This window comes from Pinus tabuliformis, chromosome 8 (assembly GCF_031772625.1).
Source record: "Pinus tabuliformis cultivar Carrire ecotype Pingquan chromosome 8, CPIR1, whole genome shotgun sequence".
Lineage (NCBI taxonomy): Eukaryota > Viridiplantae > Streptophyta > Pinopsida > Pinales > Pinaceae > Pinus > Pinus tabuliformis.
Window position 1 is genome coordinate 1,566,866,408 of NC_142294.1, and position 12,028 is coordinate 1,566,878,435.

Below are 12,028 nucleotides of genomic sequence, written 5' to 3' on the forward strand. Positions count from 1 at the left end.
ACATAAAGAAGAAGAATAATCATAAAAAAGAGCCAAATGTGAACCAAGAAGAAACAGAAGATAATTAGCAAAATCTTCAGGTACCTTCCAAAGCACCTAAACACTAGTAATAGAAGAATCACCCAACGGAGCAGATCATTGGAGATATGAATACAGGAATAGAAACCAGAAGAAGTCAACAAATATGCACGCCAAAATAGAGACAAATTTCGAAAGAAGCCAACAAATACACACACCAAAATAGGGACATCTTTAGTTGTTATCTACATTTCAGCCAAGTTGCTTTGAAGAAACCAGCCATGATGAACATTGGATCAAGGCCATGGATGAAGAAATGAACCAGATTGAGAAGAATGAGACATGGGAATTGGTTCGAAGACATTAGGACAAGAATGTCATTGGCACAAAATGGGTATTCAGAAATCAGCTGAATGAAGATGGGCAGGTAATCAGGAACAAGTCAAGACTGGTATATAAAGTATATGCGCAAGTTGAAGGGATAGATTTTGACATTTGCACCTGTCGCCGGAATGGAAGCAATTAGGATGTTCTTCGCTTATGCCTGCTCGAGAAGGATCAAAGTGTATCAAATGGACGTAAAATCATCTTTTCTAAATGGAGAGTTAGAAGAAGAAGTCTACATACAATAGTTAGAAGGGTTTCCACTAACCAAAAAGGGAGATTATGTTTGCAAATTAAAGAAAGCCTTGTATGGTCTCAAGAAAGCACCTAGAGCCTAGTATGCAAGACTGGACAGATATTTACAGCAACAAGGATTCAAAAGGGGAAGTGCTGATAACAAGCTATATATAAATGTTGATTAAGACAGCCTGACTATCATTGAAGTATACGTGGATGACATTATTTTTGGAAGCGACGATGACAGGTTGAGTTAGGGGTTTTCCAAAGATATGCAGAATGAGTCTAAGATCTCTACTTCGAGAGTTGACCTCCTTCTTGGGACTCCAGATATCTCAGGACGATGAAGGCATATTCATTTCCCAAACCAAGTACATCAAAGAAATGTTGAGAAGGTTTCAAATGGAAGACCATAAACCTGTAAGCACTCCCATGGTGATTGGTTGCAAATTAAGCAAGGACAATGAACCCAAGGAAGTAGGCCAGAGACTCTATAGATCAATGATTGGCAACCATATGTGACAACTTCAAGACCAGATGGGATGCAAGAAATTGGATACGTGGCAAGTTTCCAAGCAGCACCAAAAGAATCCCATGTTTTTGCAATTAAAAGGATCTCCAAATATCTCAAAGGAACAACATAATTTGGGTTATGGTATTCAAAGTATGACAACCTATACAAATGTAGATTGGGAAGGAAGTGTTGATGACCGAAAAAACACCAATCAAGCAGCCTTCACCTTAGGTGATTGTCTAGTATCTTGGTTGAGCAAGAAGTAATCTTCAGTATCCACATCTACAGTAGAAGTTGGATACATAGTTGCAACAGCATGTTGCACTCAAGTCCTCTAGATGAAGCAAAAACTCCAAGATCTACAAGTGAAGTACGATGAGCCCATTTTGATATTTTGTGACAACACAAGCGCCATATGTCTCTCCAATAATCATGTAATGCACTGTAAGACAAAACACATTCCGATCAAATACCAATTTCTCAGAGAACAAGTCGCAAAAAAGAATATCAAGGTAGAGTACAATGGGACAAAGGAACATATAGTTGACATCTTCACCAAGCCTCTTCCACAAGAAACCTTTGAGTATCATCAGCAAAAACTTGGAGTACTTACAGGTTCATATTGATCAGCATACCAACAAGTCAAGAAGAAAGAGGGAGAAAGGAAAATAGCAAGAAGAAAGAGAGATATTTCATCAGGGGGAGTCTCCTTTGCCATTAATATCAAAGAGGGAGAGAAAGATCAAAAGCATGGAGACAGGGGGAGCAGTAATCGTAGGGGAAGTATGAATGTTGCCATCAATGCCAAAGGAGAAGATTGTTGAAAATTAGTTCCCATTGTTGACAACTTTAGTAGAAGCCAAAAGAAGCCATACTTTCCCCGCTCTTGTTATGACAGATCATCGTGAAAATGCATACTAGAACATCATCATCAAATAGTTCTCGTTATGTCATTTTCGATGGTAGGTGGCATGCCATGTGACTCTTCACAATTAAGGAGATATTCCCTCCTACATATGAAGCCCCGAAGTCAATGTCAAGGTGCCCCAATTGAATGATGTTTTGGTCCAAAATTTAGCATAGAATTTAAATGAAAATTTGTCGGACTTTGGGAAAATTTTACGGGTCCTGACAGTTACATAAAGGGCAACCCTCTCAACTTCTTCATGCTTAAATATTCACCAAATCGGCCCTTAAAAGATGAATTTTCTTTTTGAAAATGATTTTAAAAGGAACCTCGAGTCGGCCTCATCATGGGGTTAATTATTAAACTGAAAGTAAATTTATTAGGACAAGGCAGCACTCTTATTATCCACCCCCTTCACAACTATATATAGGGCAGTCGTGAGCCCCCTAAAGGCATCATTCTTTCATGTAAATTGTTCTTAATTCATTGAGGTCGAGGGCAAAATTGCATATCTAGAGTAGAGACCAAATTATTTAGTGCTTTTGGGTTCCATGTTTATCCTTTCTTTATGTGATGATGCATTGAGTAAGGCTTGGTTTTTTAGGTCAATCTAAGGATGAGTATGAGGAGGTAGGGAAGCTAATCTGAAGTCAAGTTAGGCCTATGCAAGCCGCAAACAGGGGGACAAGTTAGGCCTATGCAAGTCACAAAAGGGGGAACGAGTTAGGCATGTGCAAGCTGCAAACAAAGTGTTGAGTTTGTTAGTTTTTAGATATGGTAGCAGCAAACAAGTGTTCTAGTCTCAGATTGTGTCTAAGAGGCTAAGAAACATGATATCTCCAAAACCCAGAAAAGGTTTCACGAGAAATGACTTGGAGACACCTTAATTAAAATAATTGGCCATAATTAAAAAAAAAAAATGAAGTCTAACTTAGGAAAAGTGGTTAATTGAAGGGAATTGATTAAGGAAGTTTGATTTTGCTCTAGGCGCTTCTATTGATGAAGTCAAATTGATCTTAGCCATTGGTAAAGATGTAATCATGATCGTTGAGACTCCAACGAGAGACTATAAGAGTAGGTTGAAGGGATTGGAGAAGACACAGTGTATGAGTTGAGCAATTCGACTACCCAGTTCCAGGTATTCTACAGGGGCGTAGCTAAAGTTAGGGAAAGCATCAGAGTAAGAGTTTCAACACAGATTTGAGAGCAGGGGTCTGGATGAATTTTCCTCTATATCTTCCAGTGTCCAGGAGACAAGAAAGATTAGGTTGAATTCATCTGCAGAGGAGATCAAATACAACAACGTGAGTTAGTAAGTTTACCCAGTGCGAGTTGTCAGAGGAGCCGCTTTTCAATTGCCAATTGTCGAATCATTGCCTTGGAGGCAAAGCGAGTGGGTTTCAGAGGTAGAGGGACGTAGGACGACATTCCTAGAGGTGATTCTGAGGTTATACAAATTTCTCTTTAGTCAGATCTGCACATTATAGCAAGAAGTGTGAATTCCGGGAGGAGGTGTGAGTGGCAAGGAGAGGCCATATAGATTACAGAGGAAGACAAGGGTGTCTTCCAAATTATTTTGCTAGTAGAGATTCTCACAACCTTGCCGGAATGGAAAGCAAATAATTGTACTCTTGAATTTACTAAAGATAATAATAAAACCCTCATCTGGAGCACTAGTGTTCCCTTCGGGGTTTTTCTAAGGACAATTGTCCAAAAATAATTGTGTCAAATTCTTATGTGTGTGGAGCAGAAGTGGGGCCTATTTAGGCCGCAAGAAAGGAGCAGAAGTGGGTCTTGTTTAGGCCACAAAGGAAGGGTTGCATCAAAATTTGTTTAGGCTTCAGATTAAGGGGAAACTTAAGGTTGTTCAAGCCACAGATAAAGGGAAAATCTGAAGCACAACAATGGCAGAGGAACCATACTTTTTGCAAAAATACCTAGTATGATATTCCATTTGATATGAAAATATGAGGTATGGGCCGAAGCCTTTACCTTTGTTAAATTGTTGGGCCTATACTTGCAATGTTTAGAGGAATGTTGTGACAAGATTCTAGACAGAAGGTTAATGGTTTATAAAGGTTGGTCTACATTAGTATTTAAGGAACAAACCTAAATTTTGTTTCGTCAAGTTTTGAACCCAATTCTAAGCAATGATAAGACAGTGATACCATGACAGTTTTCGCAGCATTTGTTGATGACATCCACAACCTTCATGTATTAAAACACCAGTGCATATAATCTGTGATCTAAGCATATGGTAGTAGAAACAACAATGAAGTATCATTGATAGTAATTGAATGCTAGTGTAAGTGGGTCATTGTCCCTAGTACGATAGCCCACAAATTCTTATTCTATCTTTCATCTTAAGGGTGGCAAGGTGGTGCAAGGAAGAGATTGAAGTCTCCTTCATGTTGGTGCCTGAGAACACTTCAAGGTGGAAGGGTGGTGTTAGGGCAGCAAATTGATGCTAGCATGGTGTTGGTGCATCATTCCACTTGTTGTTAGTAAAGACAGGGTGTCATTGCATCCTTTTAGGGAGTTGGTGCTTCCTGATAAACCCAAATGATGTTCTAACTGAGTACTAAGGGGGTTAGTGCTTTCCTTAAACTGCTGTTGATAAATTATTGTACTCATCTAATATATTAAAAAGCATTTTGTGGTTTCTCCCAAATTTGGGTTTCCACGTAAAATTTCTTGTGTACTATTGATGTGATGTGATGTGATGTGATGTTGATTATCTAATTTGATTTGAATTAAAGATATTTAATGCTCTGAAAGTGCAAAATTAATTAAGTGAAATTTTGATTCACCCACCTCTCAGTATCTCCAACACATGTCTATTCTAGTATTTGAGTCAATATCATGCATATTTTGAGATATGTCAAAGCCTAGGGTCTTGTAATCACTTGTGTGATCAAAAAGATTTGTATTGTATTCATAACAAACCAAACGTGTCACCATGTACCTTGGTATTTGTACCATACCATGCTTAAGGATCTACATAGAGACTTTTTTCATCTAGACGGTTTCTCTAGACCCTCGTGTTTTTTCATGGCCAGAAGTGCCTGCCCATATGGTTCCTAACAATCTCTTAGAGGTCATTTATGGTCGAGGTGGGTGCATGAGGGTCTTAGAGGGGATTTATTAGGACACATGACTTAATGAACCCCTAGGTCTTTTTCACTTTACCATTATGTAAAAGTTGTCTTAATGTATTGTAAAGGTTATCATACCTAGAAAGCATAGTTCTTTTAGCCTAATCATACCTAGAAATCATATTTCTTTTAGCCTAAGCATGGATCTGCTTATGTTTTTGTCACATTTTGGCCTAGTTGATTGAATACCTAGTACATTTAGGTCTTCTTACCTGCTCAGTTGTACCTAGAAAATAAAAGAAGAAGAACCATCTAATTGGATAAAGCACCTATCAAATTTCAAGTCCAAAAGTCTTGCAGGGTAATTTTTGAAGAAAATTCAACCCCCACTCCAATTATTAGTTTTCCTTATCACTCCCGACATTTAGTTCTAAATCCAAGCATGATAAAAATTCTAAAATATGGAAATGACAATAATTTTTTGAAAACACAAATTTAGAGATTTCACAACTGCTAAAATTGCATAAATAAAACACAGCAAAATTATGACAGCCACACAGAAAATAACACAGTGATTTTTGGTCAATGTGACCCTGAAAAAACCCCCTACAACTCTTGGGGAAAACCAATATGAGAGCTCTTCTTTACTTCTAAAAATGTTTTTAGAGAGATTGAAATACACAGTAAAAATTCCAGCAACCACAAATTACAACTTATCTCGATTTCTGTGCTTGAACTCCACCTTGAAAATCATGCCAATCAACAAACAGCCAAAACAGAAATTTTTGCAGCAATAAAACAACATTAAATGTTGTACGGCCAGTGTCCAAAAACGTGCCCAGAACTTGTTGTCCCTCTTCCTCGATTTCTATGCCTTCCTCTTGTTGTACGGTTTTTCCTTGGGATGCGTGCCAATAAATGTTGCTACCTAGATTTACTGAAATGTCTTCTTGTTGTTCTCCTTCACTTCGTCACTGCTCAGAAATTTTCTCTTTGCTCTCTCTTATCTTTCTCCCAAATGCTCATGAAAGAATGAATGATTTTTTCCTCCTCTTCTCCTTTTATTCTCTAAATGACCTTTTGGGCTACCCTAAGATCTAATGGTCGAGATTCATTTAGATCTAGGGATAAGAATAAATGTGCATTTAATTCTCACATTCTATTTTTTAACTCACCCACTTAGCCTTTTATTTCCATAGTCACTTTTTCACTTTCTAATTCTTCATTTAATTTAATAAAGTCACCTTTAAATTAGAATCTAACTTTACCACTTATAAAGTCACTTTTAAATTAGAATGTAATTTTACCACTTATAAAGTCACTTTTAAATTAAATTGACTTTATTAAGTCACTTTAGGAGAAAAATACAAATAAATTTGGACACTTTTCCCTAGGCAAAAGATCAAAGCCTTAGGGAACCATTTGTCCTCTAGTACCCGAATTCTAACAATTTTTCCCTTCTACTTCTCTCTTTTGGTGAAGAATGTAACTAGGTTCGGTCTTCATAAACGTATTTGAGTATTATGTAATGTACTTGTCAAAAGAATAAAGAAAAATATTTTATCATTGTGTCAATGACTTATTAAAGCATGGGTTTCATGCTTGGCTCATCATTTTATTAGTCAAAGTCCCCATTGTGGACCCCTAGGATTAATATTAGAGTCATTGTATATTTAAAGAGGCCCTTCTTGGGCTTTGGAATCATGTAAAAAAGTTTATCATTGAGTCAAATATGATTTATGTAACCTCCACACCAAGTCGGCCTAAGGGACACCAATTCGACCTCACCTAGAGCCTATAAATAGAAGGAGATCAAATTCATTTGGAGCATCTCATATCAGGCAAGTTCGATATCTCTAGTGAAGCTGGAAAAGTGCGAAGTGGGTAAAGGAAGTCAAAAGGAGTGTGAGTTGGATCAAGGCTAAGGAGAAGGAAGAAATCGAAGTTTTGGTATACTCTCTCTCACTCTTTCCTGCCCTAGTTTGGGGGATCGAAGTCTTCCAAGTGTTTTTGTTGCCAGTGGTTGCCTGATGTCGTAAGTTGCTGCATAGTCAAAGTTGTTGGGGTGGAAGTGTTGTTGCAAAGGGGTCAAAGATCTGGTAGGGCTAACTTTGTGTGCAAGGAAGGTTTGGCATATGTCTAGGTTGAAGAATCTCAAAGAAACTATTGAAGAAAGATAATTTTTTACGGGGCTTTCCCCTCAAGAGGGGTTTTGCCTTGGCATAGTGCCTACATCTTGTGTCTTGTGTTTTTGTGATCTTCATACACACATAATATGGTAATTGCTTGATGAAAGATAAAATAATAAAGAATTAAAAGAAGCCAACATAACTCACAATTATCAAGAAAGAGGAATCAAACCCTAATCTACTTGCATTGACTTCTCAACATCTTCTTCTCTCTTTTTCTTTATGCATTTTTTGTACCCCCATGGGGGAGTTGCAAAAAATTTCACTAGCATGATGAAATTATGTAAAAGACTTAGCGCCTTGACACATGGTTAGAAAGGAAGTCGATCCAGGGTGTTTTTTTCACTTGATTAATTATTTTTGCTTTTTAGCAATAAATAATTAATTGAGTTTTTTTACTCACATCCTCCAAAGTTGGAGTGTGTCTTAATAACTAGGCCTTGAGTGTGTTTTCTAAGTCTAGAGTCAATGTATATTACCATGCTAGGCATTATCTCGAGTCTCACAAAATTGCATTAGGTTGTTAGAGGAATTTTAATAATTAAAAATTTCCCACAAAACGGAATTTCTTAATTAAAATTTATGGAACAAATAAAAAAGTGGTACTAGGAAGTTTTGTATGGCACGTAGGTACTCATTTTTCATCCTCAAAGTGCCAACATTACCTTAGTGCCCATTTTTGGGTGGAATATATTAATTTTCCCTCATGAAAAATCACTTTTACTCAAAAAGTGATGAAAAAGACGTCAAAATCAAGATATTAAATAACTAGGAACATGTCGGAAACATGTTTCTAGTCAACTAAGGGTCCCACTCACTTAAGAGGAGTTGAGTAACCACTTGAGAGTGAGTTGAATGATGAGTTGAAGGCCAAGTGTGTTGGAAATATGGTAGCCATGGTCGGTATTTTCATCATGAAGAAAAAGAAGATTTGAATTTTAAATTTTTCCTCCTAAATTGTTCAAGTTAGGTTGGGCTCCTTGGAGGCACCCATTCGACCCCCCTTTGAAGACTATATAAAGAAGTCCTCCTCTCCTCATTTGACACATCAATCTATCTCATCATGAGCTTTGTTCTAGCCAATGTTGTTAAAAGCGCGATCGGGATTTAATCGGCGCCGGGAAAAAATCGGAAAAATCGTTAAAATCGGGAAAAAAAAAACGGAAAAAATCGAGAAAAAATCGTTTGGCACAAAAATATTCATTTTTTTTCATTTTTTTTCAATTTTTTTAATATCTAAACCATCTACAACATAAAATAAATACATTGACACATAAATATGATAAAAAAACTAATATATAAGATGTTTAATATCATTTCTAGCGCTAAAATCACACATAACATTGAATCATGTCCTGAATAGTAAGTCCTGAGTCCCAACTCAGCCTCAAAATATCAACAAAAAATATGATAATGTATCTCATCATGTCATAATGTCATATACAATAAAATGAAAGTCTAAGACTCTAATCCTATTGATTTCCTCTGCCCCTCTTGCGAGAAAATGTCACTGCTTTCCCTTTCCCCCTAGATGAAGATGCTGGTGCCTGTGGTGGTGGAAATGGCAGTGGAGTCTGACGTGCTCTAGAAGCTGAAGAAGTAGTTGTAGAAGTAGCAGCTACTGTAGGTAGACAGAGACCACGTCCTCTAGTGGTAGCCCGGGTAGGCGGTGTCACCTCCTCCTCCTGCTCCTCCAACTCCTCCTCCTCCTCCTCCTGCTCCTGCTCCTGCTCCTCCTCCTCCTCCTCCTCCCCCTCATCCTGCACTAACCAATCCTCAGTGGGATCCATGAGAGGCCTCTCGGTCTCAACCCTCCATTCAGCAGTGGTGTCAATCTCATCCAATGAGATGGCTTCCATATCAGGTGTCTTGTCTAGTTGCCTCACCCACAATCGAAGATTGTAGTAGACATAGACCATGTCATTAAGTCTACGGGACTCCAACCTGTACAAAGTTCATGAAATAATAATTAATAATTAATATTATAAAAAAAAATATTGTTTAATGAATTCAAAAATTTATTTGGAAATTTGCAATATTTTAAATGTTTAAGTGTTAAGTTGTTAACCTATTGCGCTTCTTGTTGTGTATTTTTTCAAATACACTCCAATTGCGCTCACATCCCGAGGAGCTGCATGTTTGGCTGAGGATGCGTATGGCAAGCTTTTGCAAAAGGGGTACTCTGCCACCATACATCTTCCACCATGCGGCTACAACAAAATTACAAATAAACATAAGAAAAAAATGGAATTTGAAGAGACAATGAAATTTGAAACAAAGTTACAAACTAAAAAATACCTGGCATTTTGGCCGTCCTATCAAAGATAGCCATATCAAAGCCAAATGTGCCACCTGACATCTTATACGTCTCAATTTGTTTAGAGATCTCCATACGTTGTTCTGGAGTTCTCACCATCTTCTGGACACAGGTTAATAATCCATCCATGATCTCAGCATCAAAATCAAACCCACATGCATAAGAAAATGCAGGGTTCAGGAAAAGCCCAGCAGCATGAATGGGACGATGGAGTGTTTTGTTCCATCGCTCATCAATGACGTTCCATAGAAGGAGTTGTCTCTGGAACCCATCATCTCCCTTGTCATCATAGTAGGACCGAATGGCTTCTTTGGCCCTGTCCATGGCTTCATACAAATAGCCCATTGCGGGCTTCTCACCATCTACCAACCGAAGAACCTTTACCAAAGGTTCAGTGACAGCGCACACCTCCTGCACTCCCGCCCAGAAGTCTTCTTGGTATGAAACAAGTCTGCAGACGGCCTCTCCTTCTGGTTTGCGGCTCATTGGCGAAGAACGCCACTCCTCTGAAACAAACATTCTCTTCAAATCCCACATAGATTTCAAGAGGGATTGAAGAGATATGAAACTCGTCGCAAACCGTGTAATGGCGGGGCGCACCAACTCTTTGTTGTTGGTGCATTTTCTCATCAAGCTAAGCACAGATGTGTGATTGTAAATAAATTTTGTGATGGTTTTTGATGAGTCAACAGCCTCTTTGACAAAGGGAATTTTCCCTATGTCCTCTAACATCAAATCAATACAATGGGCAGCACAAGGTGTCCAAAATAAAGTAGGATGCCTGTCCATAAGCATTCTACCAGCAGCAACATAATTTGCAGCGTTGTCCGTTATGACTTGGACAACATTTTCTGCACCCACCTCCAAAATAAACACATCCAGCAAATCACATAATTTTTTTGCATCTTTGATTTGATGAGTTGCATCAATAGATTTGATAAACATAGTCCCCCTGGGACAACTAACCAAGAAGTTTATAAGGGTTCTCCCCTTTTGGTCAGTCCAACCATCTGACATAACAGTGCATCCTGTTTGTGCCCAGGATTCCCTAAAATCCTCCAATCTTTGGGTGCAGTCACGCTTTTCATCTTGAAGAAGCCGGCCTCTGAAATCATGAAGAGAAGGGATTTTGTACCCCGAGCCAACACTGGCAATAGCATCAACAGTAGGTTGGAAAAATGGATTATTCCTTACAATGCTGAAAGGAATATCACTCCAGAGGAGAAATTTTGTCATCAACTTGTCAGCTTGTTCTTTTTCAGTTCTTTTCATCATTGAACCGATAGTTGGTTGTGCACCAGGTGTGGTTCGAGGAACAAAAAATGATGATGCAGCTACCGGATTGACTGACGCTGCAGTAGAACCAGTGCCACTTGGCCCACTTCCTTCAGCTGACCTTTTTAGTTGCCTTTTGAGTTCTTCTTTGGCCTCTTTAGAGTGCTCTAATTCTCCCAATGCTCTCATGGCTTTTCGGATAATTTCAGCATTTGTATTAGGACAGGGCACCACATCACGTCCAGGGATTTGTGCAAGGTGGAACTTCAACCTGTACACCCCCCGAATATCTCCTTTCCACACAACTTGCAATACAAGTTTTGTCTATCATTCGGAGTTTTAGGGTCACCATATTCCCAGAAAGGATCCAATTTCCTTGGCATGTTTGTTTTTGAATTTTGAATTTGCAAACCTATGGAAAAAATTAAAAATAAGGATTAGGAAATAGGAATTTAGGATTACATAATACAAATTACAATTTAGCATTTGCAAAATTACAAGTTAATTATTTCCAAAATCCCAATTTCTAAACCCAAGTTACCCAACCAAATGCCAATGGCAAATGCAAAAAAACAATGAAAATTCAAAAAAAATAAACAATGTTTAAAGAAAATGAGAAAATAAAAATAAAAAATTGGTTCTCATAGTCATAACAAATAACCCATCCCAAATCAATGAAAAATTTCCAAAAATTCTTTAAAAACAATGAAAAACAAAGTTTTTATAGAAGCAAAACAAAAAAAAATTAATCTACATACCTGGTTTATGGACAAATTGGTGATCTTGGCTTGGATTCCTCCTAAAATCGCTTGGATTCGCTCCCAAATCCGACGGCAACCCTCTCCCTCACTTCTTCTCCTCCTCCTCCGCGCGGACTGCTCAATGAAATAAAATAAAAATCGATTTTCCATATAAAACGCCCGCTGCCCGCGCCTCTGGCGATTTTTACCGAAAAAATCGCGATTTTTTTAAAAACTCCGAAATCGCCTATAAAAAAAAGTGCCGATTTTTATCGATAAAAATCGCGATAAAATCGGATTTGCGAAAAAATCGCGATTTTCCGATAAAATCGCGATTTTATCGCGATTTTAA

General features: G+C 38.0%; 2 protein-coding genes across 3 annotated transcripts in view; both read right to left on the reverse strand.

The window, feature by feature from the left end:
- The window catches only part of LOC149242002 (pentatricopeptide repeat-containing protein At5g67570, chloroplastic-like), a 274,597-nt gene that overhangs the window by 150,357 nt on the left and 112,212 nt on the right, over window positions 1-12,028 (reverse strand). The gene's annotated exons all lie outside the window — the stretch shown is intronic.
- LOC149242004 (uncharacterized) lies at window positions 8,635-11,214 on the reverse strand. The gene is made up of 2 exons (XM_089374114.1): window positions 9,413-11,214; window positions 8,635-9,288 (listed from the first exon to the last, which is right to left on the reverse strand). The coding sequence occupies exon 1, from the start codon at window positions 11,123-11,125 to the stop codon at window positions 9,632-9,634; it is 1,494 nt and encodes a 497-aa protein (XP_089230240.1). The 5' UTR covers window positions 11,126-11,214; the 3' UTR covers window positions 8,635-9,288; window positions 9,413-9,631.

What these genes read in the sequence shown, in the direction of transcription:
- LOC149242004 (XM_089374114.1), bottom strand. Translation starts at nt 11,125, where the DNA reads ATGAGAGCATTGGGAGAATTAGAGCACTCTAAAGAGGCCAAAGAAGAA.